Below are 13,552 nucleotides of genomic sequence, written 5' to 3' on the forward strand. Positions count from 1 at the left end.
CCTGATGGACTCATGAAGTCTATGTCAGCTACAGCCATAGCACAATGAAAACATCAGAAACAATACGTTGTAGTATTGTCTCTACATCTCTTCTCCTTTTTCTGTTTCTGCTGGAACAAGTTAATGGTATTCATTACATTCTGTAGATTTACATACAAGAAGAAAATACCATATTAGTGGGAATGAATGCCATGCAAAGTATATTTCAGGAGTTAATATTTTTTTCCATTGTGATCATTTATTACAAGCAATACTTCAGAGTAACTGAACATTTTCAGATGCTAAACTGCTTGATAGGCATTAAAGTATCAAAAACTGCAACCCCTGCACCCACAGAACAGACATGCAGATACTGATAGTGCGGGTGAAACCTATACGTGATGTTGGACTAACTACTAATACACTGGCATGATAAGGAATAAGCACAATTTCAGATATATATGGAGAACACTACAGTCCCAAAATGATTCAATGGATGAAATTTGGCCTAACAACTGTAACTTGCTACCATGAAAGATATAACAGCATATCCAAGAGTAACTTCTAAAAGTCTGCTATTACCCCATTTTGCGGTTATAATAAAGTACTGAGCCCAGGTAACAAATCCTGAAATCTGGAAAAAACCCTCCATTTCCAAAAAAGCAATTATCAATCAAGGAAAGGCAATGAAAAAATCTAGGTAGATTGTGCAAGAAATTTGCAGAGCACATGCATGCACAAACATTAACATTTTACAGACAGTATGTATACTTTTTTCTACATAGGGGGTCATGAGTTTAATGCAATTAAAAATCCTCCTGAGGAATCTCAACATAAACTTCCCCAATTACTTTCAAACACATTGAAGATCTTTGTTAACATAAAACCTACACACAGAAACAGTAGTTACCTCACCACAAAACCTCTCTCCATTATGCTAACTTTTCTATGATACAAAAAACACCCTGACTTGAGAAATAGTGACATCTCGGTGAGACAGGACAAAGTAAGGAGAACTGCAGGTCTTTGATCTGGCTGAAAGTGCTCTGCATTCTGATTAGCATTTCTGCTGGGATCCTAGGAGATGAAAGGATTTTTTAAAGTATGACAGTTAATGGAGGGGGGGAGGTATTCAGAAGAGAACAAAAAGAGGAGCACTGAAAGCAGATGATGTCATGCCTCAAAACGGCCTTCACCATCTTACTGACATGTTCCACAATGTAGCACAGAAGTTTCCACACAGCTATTCTTGACAGCTCAAGATCCTCTGTGGAGACCATATGGCTGGAGATCCACTGCTTTAAAAGGATGAAAAGTTGAAACAGGTCTAAATTTTGCATTTTGCATTTAAGGACCCTAAATGCATTATGGGAATGCTCCAGGATACTACTTTTTGACACTATGTTCTACCTGACACATAAAGAAAGTCTCCAGTCTACAAAGCCTACATTACACTCTCATTTTCAAGAAAACCCCACACAGCAAGCATGGACATGCCATTTACTTCCCCCTGATTCTTCCCACAGGCACAGTTTACCCTTGTGTACCAGGAACACCTTCCAACCCTGTAAGCGGCCTTGGAACTGACCACCCTTCACCTCAGATTGCCAGAGGCACCCACCAGTGGGGAGAGGCATCAAAATCTCCCCCCTATACTCTACAAGCAGTTAAGGGGAAAAACACTGGACTCTGGGAGCATTCTGCTTATTTACTTTCCGACAAATCCACATACAGCCAACTTACCAGGCCATGTACATGCAATGGATACCCTGGAAGATATAAAAAAGCTTTTTGCTGATAGTTTCTCTTTTTTCAGAAGCTTACTCACCTTAAATAAGTATACAAATTGTGCTTTACACTGTTTTTCATTAAGCCAGAAAAAGATATTTCTTGTCAAAGTTTCTCTGTTTTTTAATTCTCCCTCTCTACACCTCCTTTATGTCTCATGGTGTGGCCACTTTTGTAGGACTTTCTCTGTGTTACAACATCCTCCTAGCTGCAAAGAGGTATTTTTATAAGCATGTCCTCCATTTGAATTCCAGCCTAAGTACAAAATGTAAAGAACAATAAAAGGGGCCTTGCTGGTACCAACCACATCTCCTATTTCCGGAAGTCAGCACACTTATTTTCATTTGAAAAGGGAAACCGATGTTATAATTGGGATTTTTTCATTTTCACATGAATTACAGACCTTTGTATACTGTTTCACTACCTGCATATAAATGCATTTTGAAAACAGTTTCATGGGTCACACTGAAATGCAGTCTTCTGGAAAACTGATGCTAACATCACTAAAAGACTACGCATTTTGCAGCACCAAAACAAAGCAGAATTACAGGGACACACACAAAAAAATTCCAATCAAAGCATGTCTGACAAGCCATGCAACCCATCAGTACCTCCCTATTCTCTCCACACAGACTACTAAAATCTGTATCATTTACAAATGGTCATACTTGATGTGCACATAACTATACTCTCACCAGCTGCAGGAGAATTATTTCTTAGAGAAACAAGCAAATGACTGTAATTACTCTTGAACTGCAAATTTCTCCTTTAGAATGTGTTTTTAAGGATAACCCCCTGTATTTTAAACTGATGTACCATTCAGGCACAAATGAAGAGTAGGGAGGATATTTACATGTTAGAGATTCCTATTCTATTCTCTCACTCTTACTACAGAACATACTTTATGCCTCTAATTTTTTGTCATTCTCTCTGAACCTCTTTTTTCAAGAAGAACCAACCTGTAAGACACAGTACACATGAACACCTCAATCTGACTATCTCGGTTTTTTTCTGTACCGTTTTGAGACGCTGCAATTAAACTACCAAACTTTCCTCTTGGCGTCAGGGCATTCAAAGGTCTTGTCACATCCCTTACTGTACAGGGCCCAACTCTGTCAAAGAGAACTTAAAGTCTGTGTGGCACAATGTACATTACAATCTTCACAATTAATAGCAAAATGTACTAATAGCACATCTGAAAAAAAGAAAAAAAAAAAAAAAGGCTTGTCTTAAACTGCCTTTACTTTCTCTTGTTTTCATCTCACATATTGCAAGACTGATTTCTGACCCCAGATTCTTACAGGACTAATGAAATCTTGATCAGAGGAATGAAAGCTCCACTAATCTCCTCTGTGAAAGAGATTCTTCTTCCTCCTTTTATTTTTTTCATTGCAGCATATTGCTAGTATTAGCAAATTGTTTTTCTCGTATTTCCATCTTGAAGCTCTGAGGTTCAGATACTGTCCCAGCAGTACCAGAGAGTCACAGAGATCTGAAGCCTAATGCAGTCATGCACTTACAACTATGCATATACTTAAAACAGCCATCCAGTAAACTTCTTCATTACAATAACAACCATTATTATTTACAAAAAACAACCTGACATTATTTTTAAAGGTGCTCTCTCATGCACTTTTGACAGGCTGTTACCTTCTCCACCACAAAACCTGGGTCTCAAAATGTGTGTGCAAACATCTGTAAAAGAACTAATTTATTTTAGTGATCAGCAAGAATTACTGCCCTCTTAAAGTCAATATTGAGGTGTATTGACTTGAAGCAAGCAAACACTCACCCTGACACTAGCAGAAAAGGTACCCAATATACTAACATAAAAAGAGTTGCAGCAAACCCTAACAACCCATGCATAAAGTGAACTAATAGCTTACCTGGGAATATAAAGTATTAAGGGGATAAAACCCAAAACTACACAAAGTTTCTTCACTGTAACAGGCTGTGCAGAGAAGTGGTAGAGCCATCATCCCTGCAGGTATCTAAAGACTTGTAGATGTAGCATTTCAGGGCATGGTTTAGTTGTGCACTTGGCAGTGCTTGGTTAATGGCAGTACTTGATGATCTTAAAGGCACTCGATGATCTTAAAGACTTTTTCCAACTTAAACAATTCTATGATTCTGTTTAGCCTTGCTGACTTCATCATTACCACAGCATGCCTGTTCTCATTTCTGTTCTTTCTAAGGGAACAAGCTTCCTTGAGTCCTACACTTACACATGCAAATACGCATACAGCCAATTTAGTTAAATTATGACTTAAGAGAACAACAAAGTATCTGAAGGGAAAAAACTGTAAACAAACATAATTCCATATAATTTCAGCATCTCTAATGTAAATCATAGCTGGAGATTTTATTAGCCACTCAGTGGCTCAGACTAACATTCTGGACAGGAGTCCAATGCCAAACATCCAGGAGGGTAGCCATAACAAAGGAGAAGTTAACAAGAAGGCCCTTAGCTGCAAGTAATAACACAAACAGCTGAACATACTTTGCAAAAGAGAAATGAAAAGCAGTAAAGCTGGAAAGCATCAGCCTTAAAAGGGCAATACTTTGTGGTATTTACTTGTATGTCTCCCAAGTTCCTGTTGTGGGGAAAAGATGCTTACTTGTAAAGGTAGTATTCGGCTTGATCCACTTCTTCTCGTGAAGAAATGTTGTCAACAAACTGTTTAAAAAATAAGAAATAAAAGCTTCAAAGGGAGCATTTGCAAAATATATTATAAGAAAATGCCACTTCAGTAAACAAAATACATTTGTTTGGCATATTTAGGTGCCTGACAGTACTGGAAGTCTTCAAGTCTTTGCTTGCTCCTACTCAGGTTTGGTCTAGACTTCTCCAAGTCCAATATTTTTAAACTGAGACAACTCCCCTCCTCACCTCTAAGAAATGTTACAAACCTTGAAAACATGGAGACTATAATATAATTATATCCATATAGCTCAGTACCCCATATTTTTGCTACTTCTCTCTGAATTCTTTTGCTCTTTAATCACAACCTTTGAGAATACATTCAGTTCCTTACTTTTTCCCCCCAATTCTGAATGAGTTTAGACATGCCTTAACTTCTTTTTCTAAAAAGTATTCTTTTCCCTAAAGTTTGCCTGTTGTGCCTATTCATACTAAAAATTCTGAAGGACAGGGGCAACAGCATTTTTTATTTCACCACACATACAAATAACGGTAAGAAAATAAAATCACGTCCCATGCTGTAAAGTTTAAAAAGCCCTCATTTAAAACCTTGTCTACTCCAGGCAATCTTCCAAATTCACAGTGCTATCAATTACTTAAATAAAGGCCAAGTTTTCAATCAGACTTCGTCTTACAGTAATACTGAATCCTGTTTTCCTGTAGGTTTTATTAACATAAAGATGCTGGAACACTCAAGTCTTCCTAACATAACACCTTTAGCTCAGAATACATAAACGTGTTCTCAAGGTCAGTACTTCTCTTTATCCTAAGCATAAGCTAAAAATAAGTTTCAGCTGACTAGTACTTGCTCTCCAGTTTCTTAATTCTCCTTGCACACTGTATACATGTAGGTCTCATCATCTGAGTGTGGCATTAGCATGCCTGTGCACTTAGTTTATGTTTTAGAAAACAAGACTCTGATGTGACCTCCAGGTATTTGAAAGTGGGACTTTTTGACAGTCTAGAAATGCCACTTCTCCAGGGAAAAGGTCAGCCCAAAGCAGGAACATGAACAAAGGGAATAAAGCTGGTTAAGCAATAAAAGGCAGAGGAACCCATTTCCCCCACAGACACTGTCTCAGAAGCAATGATCAAGAATCCCTGATCTGTATAAATGCTTTATCTTGTAACTGTCCAAAATTTCTGTGACTCCCCAGTTAACGGTATCAATGATCCTAATTAGTGGTGTTACTGAGGAATCAGGGTGGTGACTTAACTTTTTTGGATAATCCTGGAGATTGAAATTAACTTGTGGGTTTGTTTTAAAAAACAAGTGACATTTATTCTCCTTCTTCAGTACAAACACACAGGGAACTTCAAACCACATCTCACATCCCTGCCTTCATTCCCATTCCCTAGATTAACACATCCAGAGGACAGAACTGGTCACTAAATCCAGTAAAAATAATGGGTTTGCTTATCCCATGGCCAGCATTTGTCCTGCCTTGGTCTGCTAAGCCAAGGAAAAAAACCACTGTAAAGGCAAAATGTATCCCTATCCACCTCTGCCTCACTCTGAAAGGAGCGTGGAAGTGGAGGAAGATGCACACAGACGGGCAGTGTAATAACTCACTGTGTTCCCTTAGCAGCCTGGGTTCTTATGAAATGCCTGAGGAGGCACTAAGCTCTCACCAAGACAGAAACCACACGAAGGCAGGGAACATATATTAGGGAAATACATAGCTCAGTAACAGAGAGGCCTGATTTTACTGAGAGAAAAACAAATACTGTTTTGAAGACCCCACAGTCCAGGTACTAACTAATGAGTACAAAGTAACAATAAAACAGCTTTACACAGCAATTTAACAGCATTACAAGACATACATGATCCCAGAGCTCCCAGCAGAGGTGATACCATTCATCCTCTCTTTACTCACTTGATTTCATAAACATTTCACTGTCATTTCCATTACTTTATGATTGGGATTTATTTCCTTACCCGGGCTATTGTCAAAGAGCTGACAGGCAGCTTTCTTTCATAGGTTCTGTCCATTAAGTGGGCTAAGTCAGCTGGAGAAAACAGAAAAAAGAGTGCGTTTAATCAACTAGCATTACATGAAAATCTGCAGAGCTATCGTATAACCTAGAATAGAACCTCTGCCCATGAAATAAAATACTGGCTCCTTATTAACATCTTATTTTGAAGGTGTATGAAAACAGTACTTCCAATTATTGTTAAAATATTTTAACATGGAAAGGTTCTTAACACAATGATTTTAACTTATTAGAAAGAATGGGAGGAAAAGCAAACTACCCTATAATGCGTTGGATGAAATTAGTGTAACAAATATAACTCATCCAAAAAGACTGAGCAGATGTCTTTAAAATTCACACTTGCTTTCAATCTTAGCACATGCTGGACTGTTCTTTTGGCATGGGTTTGTCCTTTATTTTATGGTAAAACAATGAGACACAGAAGCAAGACACATTCACAAACAGCAGTCCAAAGAAATCCTGTTACTCAAACTGGACACTGTGCCAGTACCTAATTTTATAGCATCCTGCTCCAACAGCCATGTAACAATGTAAATTTGACCATACAGGAACTTTAAGCTTCTGACTGTTGAACAGGTAGCCAACCATTGCATTTAATGAATTTAATTGGAAGTTAAATTAATTTAGTTTTGAATTTTAGTTTTGTACTTTTCCTGGAAAATAATGACGACTCAGGAAAAGTAAGCTGTTTATTGTATGCTTACTGTCAGCTGTTTGATTCTTAGCTGAGACATGAACTGATGATATTCAATCTATAAAATTTAGACCTCAAGCATTTTCTTTTTCTATTCTCCTGCACCTTGCAGGACCAGGGCTTCAAAATATTCTCTCTGCATCATTAACACCTTACTTCATCCTTTGCACCCCAAGACTTCAAGTCAACCAGCCTCTCAAACTCATTTTCCAAAAAGGTCACCTGGCCTCCATACCTGTCAATGAGATGTGAGGTGTGTACAGCTTGAAGCAGCACATCAGAATTGACTAAACTTCTACTCCTGCCAAGCTGTCAGGGGCAAGATGCAGCACTAGCAACATGCTGCATCTCTGAGGAATGCAGTTCATGTATGGTCTGTCCGCAAAACACGTGACATCACTATTCTTCATTTTAAAAGCACATCTGCATAGCCAGTGGAAGTCTACAGGTAGTATACATTTCTAACAGTATGAATGGCATTCAGAGCTACTCTGATCTTAATACTGTCAAATTTCAACACATATGCAAAGATCTTTACAGTAAAATGACAGAGCCTTGATTTGGAATAAAATGGTTGACTCTTAGTCTGTACAATGCTGCTGTCCACCACACAGCAGCCTTTCATGTTTACGTAATACCTTCCTTCTTCAGGCACTTCAAGGTGTTCTTCAAAACACAAAAAGAGCATTTATCTCTGGCTGAGGGAAGGCAAGCATTTCATCACCATGAAAGCAAAGGGAAATCTGGGATGAAGTTACTGAGGCAATTACCAGCTCCTATGACATACAATCCAGAATGCTGAGCTGATGCAGGCCACCAAGGCTGTGCTATACCAGATAACCACTAAAACAGCAAATAAACTTTTTTTAATGGTAAAGAAATCTCTGCAGGAATATCCTTACAAGTGTATGTATTTGAATGTATATTCCCTGTCTCTCCAGCACTCACAGAGGTCATGATGGAGCATGTAGGTAAAGACTTTGGGGTACTCCCAGTAGCACTAGAAGTTAGACAGAATGGATGCTTTGGCAAAGTCCACTTGTCAGGAATCAACAACTGGCTAGATCCTTGCCTAAACATACTAAGCTAACTGTCATCTGACATTATCCATCTGCATTTTGAGATAGCTGGAAAAAAGTATCCATTCTGGCATCTGCTATGTTTGATGACATAGTAACATCGACCTGAAACAGACAACTGCATGGGCTGGGAATTCACTTATCTATTCCAGAACTGGGTTTGTTATGCATTATCCTCTGAAAACTAAGATGATACCATTTTGGGCTGTACTCAATGCCTGTGCTTGGCACTTTAGGTGCTCATGAAAATGAAACGTCCATTTCAGGAAACACTGAGTACTTTAAGTAGAATATAAACCAAATGAATACAACACTATGAGTGGAAGATCCCAAGACTGGTAGCTATTTACACATTTACACACAAGCCTCCTTTGGGAGAGTTCACACATACAATTTTAATGACTGACATTTTATGCTGTCTACAAAGCTGGAACTTTCCATCAGAACTTCAGCATGGAAAGCAACATGAAGCACTTAGCCATCAGCTCCAGTACAGGAGTCACAACAAAATGAAGGCTGATCAAACCTTAAAGAATAGAAGACAAATCAAATTAATAGGAAATCTAGCTTTGTTTCCAGACAAATTGCCATGTCTGCTGTAGTTTCTAGATAGGAATCATTTGCAGTAATTCCTCCCTGTTTTTTTTTCTCTGAAGAGCACCTAAAACCAGACTATTTTTCTCATGTTTATGATTTAAAATAATACAGCTACCTTTTGTAAACCAAGTTTTTGCTCTGTAAGTTGCTATTCAATAATCAAGACTAAAGCTTCTTCTTAGTTAAAAACATCCTGATAGAAGTACTAGAATGCAGGAACATGAATGCCCAAGTCTCCTAGCACTGTTGATAGTAAAACCTGAGCACTAACACTGGTTTATAAACCAAGTGTTTTAATGGCCAAAGCAAAATTAGATGTACATTCTAACAGACACATGTTATTAGTGCTTTCATCTAATAGTCATTACCAAAGATGACACTAGTGGGTGTAATCTCTCATACATATTTCTACAAGATGAACTTTTACAAAACTTCCATTTATCTAAAAATATATTTCTGCATATTGCAGAATCTCATAACAAACCAACAAAACAAACCGTAAGTCTGAGCTGAGGTCATTTAACTTCTAGACAGCACTTCAAAGTTGTCTCTACAATACTGGTATCTGAGATTTCACATTCACTTTTATTGTCATTTGTTCATAGAAACTCAATGTCTTGCTGCCTGCAGCAGGGTGATTCAGGACAATGACTGGTAAAATATTGACCCTCACCTGCTAAGTCAGTGGTTATGACATATAATACCAGTTTGGTAGCCTAAGAAATCCACACAGTTTCAATTTGATTCACAGTGTATCTATCCACAGCAAGCAGCCACATTATGTGGCACATGTGGTAACCATGTAAGGTCACTACCCTCTTATTCTTAAAAGTGGTCCATCCAGGACAGGGTTGAAATCCAGGCAGCAACAGGAAAGTGGATACAACTGTGACGCGAAGCTTACCTGTCCTGGAAAGCAGCACTAATGCCTTAACTTACAGGCCAACATTCCACTTTCTATATAAAGAAAGCCTTAATTTATTTTAAAGGCTCAATTAAATTATAAAGGAAAGCTGAGAAAAGTACTTTTTTTTCTTTTTATGTTTCACATTCCTCAGTATTTCCACATCTCAAGCAGCTTCTGGGAAGAACCACAGCTATATACCCAAGAAGGATTTGAATGGAAATTATTCCCGTCCACAAGGGCAGCACTGCCACCTGGTGTTGTGGATGAGCCATTTTGGGTACCGTTAGTTTTTCTAACAAAAAGATACTTCCTATCTCACTTGGATTCTGTCATTCCTGGGATTCTGGCAATTGCTGTTCTTCCATCAAGATGCTTACTGTCACTTAGTTTTACCCTTGTTAGTGAATAAGCCAACTGAAACACTGGAGAATCTAAATCCAGGCATGCCTTCCATTTCTTCAGTAAGTGGAGTACAAATTACTGCTACTCAGGTATCTTCCTACCAGCAAGCGGTTCGTAAATTCCAAATTAACACATTTTCAATTCCTACCTATTTGAAAAAATGTGCTTCTGTATGCTAAATACAGTTTCATTCTTTCCCACACTTTTTTCAGTACTGAATTTTGCTAAACTCATTCACAGTTGGAATGCTAAAGTGAGACTATGGAGAGGAGAATAAAGCCAATCTTATACAGACACAGTAAATGAGTTTGAGTCTGGAATGGCACCACATCACTGCAGCACAGAAATAGAACTGACTTTAAATAAAAAATACTTCTTTTCCCTTTAAATGTATTCTCACAACGTAGTTTTGCAGAGTAACAGTTCTGAAACAGTGTTTGAAATAAATAAAAAAGCATCTCCTCAACACAAGGAATTCACTCTAGCTAAACCACCAGTTACTACACACAAGATAATATGTGCAACCATATAACTGACATACAGGAAGGAGGTCTGCAGGGCTGTGTCTTTGAAAATGCTAATACAGCTGACACCATGTTAACTCTTCTTTTTTCTGTGAACACAAAATGAACATGCAAAGCAGTTCTTTGAAAAGCATAGAACAGACATCTGCTTTGGATCAAGATCATCACCAAAGCAGCAACAAGAACTGTGCCTGCCAAACCATCACAACAGGTCTTGACAGGCTGGGGAAAACCAAACATGGACTGTACCAGCACTTGTACAAAAATGTTTTCTTCTATGGTGAATTTCTATTGTCTATGTTTGTTAAAGTAAGAACCTTTTTTCATCTGGAGATGACTGGTTCAAATGCATCCCAGGGCACTAGCCTATGGCTCCAGCCCAAAAAACCACTGCACTGCATGAGGAGTCCTATTGGTAGTAAAGGGTTACAAGGTATTAACAGTCTTTGCAGGACTCAAGCTATAGTAATGAGCACCTACTGGCTGCTTCTGGCCCATCTGCAGTAAAACACATTGACAATCCCAACTTAGCTGTGTAGACACAAGCAACAGAAACAAATTAGTCCATAAAAAACCCCATCACTTATGTGATCATTTGGTCTGTCTTCCTGCCTGACAAAAGCCCTTGAATTTCACACAATTCTTTCAGCCTGATAATCCGTGTTACAATTAACAAGCACAGTTCAGGGGCCCAGGAATGCAAAATGTAAGACAAAGACTATGCATTAAGGCATCTCCAAAACACTTGTGGTATAAAATAATGCTTATGTACCTTTAGGACAGAAAAATGTTTTGCTTGATGCTTTCCATTTAACATAAGCCACCAAAAAGATGGTTGTATATAATTTCAAATGTATTCTAGTCGAAGAATTTAACTATGAAATTTGCACAAGAGAACTCAGTACCATATGCAGATACAGTTTAACGTACAACTTCTTGGAAATAAAATACTCAGTTTAATTTTTCCTCAAAAGAAAATATCTACAATTTCAAAAAGAAATGCAGCTTCCCCTCTTGCAAAACTCTTAAGGAAAATGTTCTTCTAAAAAATGTTTTTAAACAGGAATGCCCTGTAATACTTACAGAATAAGTCTTCTTTCACACTGCATTACAATTTAAATAATATCAATGAAGAGAACCCTTGGAGAGTCTTAACTGTCAGACACAAAACTATGACATTCATAAAAGTTTTGGATTTTCTGAAAGAAAAAAAATCAGCTTGTAGAAACCAAATATTAATTAAACAGGCAAATTTAACTTTTTTCTGCATCACAGCTTTGAATACATATGACATTTTTAACATGTTGAGCAGATTTTGACATAGAACCTCGGAAGCATATTGCCGCAAGTATCTTTTTATTTTGCAGTATTTACAGATGACAAGCTAGTCTAAAATGAGTTCAGGTTGCAAATAGTCAAAGCAGAGAAAAACAGAACTTTTCTCACCCAGGCTATGCTCCTCTTTTTGTCTCTCTTCCCATTTTGAGCTGTCCACATAGGCTGCAGAAAGAAGAGATCTTCTACCTAATGCAGAAAGAAATCACTACATAAGTCAGGTTGCCTATGTATTTTTAAATAAATTAACATTTAATTAGATCTCACCGTTTCCTGTCACGTTTACTGAAATGATGCATTAAACTGTCTTTACGACACAGCTGTCACCAGCAGCTACTTAACAGTTCAGATTCCTTGTATGTGGATGAGCCATTACCCTGTCATTTTTAAAAAAGAGTATCTTTTCCCTAAGTTTTTTTTCAGCATGAAACAAATCTTCCCAAACCTGAATACTGTATTTAAGCAAATAATAAATTTGTAAAGGTAGGAAAAACCCCAAACAATAAAGGAGAGCTTCTTTGTGCACACAGACGTTTTTCATAAATGCTAGCAATTAAGTAAATGTGGGCATAAAAGCATAAGCAAAAAATATGAATACACACAAACAGGCTTTTTGGTTGTTGTTGTATGGTTATTCTTTCCACCTGTACAGATCCGTCTCACTGGAAATGAAACGTAGATGCTTATCCGGAAATACCCCATTTTTGACCATCTCCTTTTTCTGCATACGCTGTGAACTGCACTCCAGTGCTTTTGAAAGTTTTTTCTAAATACTCTTTGTACCACCTTTGAATTCTGCTCAAGACACTGTTCTATCTTTTGAAACAAAATGGAAGATGTTTCAGCTGGAAGAACAAGCCATGTTGCGCATCACTCAGACGATGAAGCCTTGAAGAAGCATGAGGAACATCTGGATAAAATTTGTTGAAAGAGCATACAGAAATACACGCAGAAGGTTGTAGAAATCAATGTTAAGAAATATGAAATATTTTAAAAACAGACATTACTATGCTACTTGGAATTCTTAGCAGCTACCTTAAAGCCTTTATCTGAAAATCCGCTACCACTGAAAGTTTTTCATGGGGATGGAACAGTTTTTCTCCTTATCATCCTTCTGACATGGCATTAGACACACATGTCCAGCTCTATACATCTTTGTACATATTTGTCAAAAAGACCTGGTACACAGAATTTCACAGTCAGAATATGAAAATACATACAATGCTTCACCAAAGAGTTGGAAAATAAGAAAAAGAGATATTTTTGTTTGGTTGTTCAAAGCTATTTTTCACTATGTCGACAAAAGAGGCACCCTAAAGATCTGGGTTGGGGGTTTTTTTGGATAAACTTCTGGAAGCTCGTTGACAGCTAAGGATACCACTAGCAAGCACGAGGCTTTAAAGAACTATTTTCTATAGCACAAACAACTGAGGTCAGTCTGAGCTCTTCACACCGGGTCAGTGCCGAGCGGCTCCAGCGCCAGAGGACAGGGCTGCGGTTCCGAGACACGGGCATTTAGCTACCAGGAAGCAGCGCTGAGGTAAATTTCTG

General features: G+C 37.9%; 1 protein-coding gene across 2 annotated transcripts in view; it reads right to left on the reverse strand.

Moving 5' to 3' along the window:
* MRPS27 (mitochondrial ribosomal protein S27) overlaps positions 1 to 13,552 on the reverse strand; it is a 46,513-nt gene that overhangs the window by 32,297 nt on the left and 664 nt on the right. Inside the window, exons 2-4 of one of the 2 annotated variants that reach the window (XM_037372767.1) lie at positions 12,113 to 12,190; positions 6,408 to 6,478; positions 4,386 to 4,444 (exon numbers count right to left, since the gene is read on the reverse strand). In XM_037372767.1, coding sequence (XP_037228664.1) covers positions 4,386 to 4,444; positions 6,408 to 6,478; positions 12,113 to 12,190 — 208 coding nt within the window. Of the gene's footprint in view, positions 1 to 4,385; positions 4,445 to 6,407; positions 6,479 to 11,749; positions 11,769 to 12,112; positions 12,191 to 13,552 lie in introns of those variants that run through there. The other variant, XM_037372768.1, reaches the window with a different exon arrangement.

The sequence above is a fragment of the Falco rusticolus genome, chromosome Z, assembly GCF_015220075.1.
Source record: "Falco rusticolus isolate bFalRus1 chromosome Z, bFalRus1.pri, whole genome shotgun sequence".
Taxonomy (NCBI): Eukaryota; Metazoa; Chordata; class Aves; order Falconiformes; family Falconidae; genus Falco; species Falco rusticolus.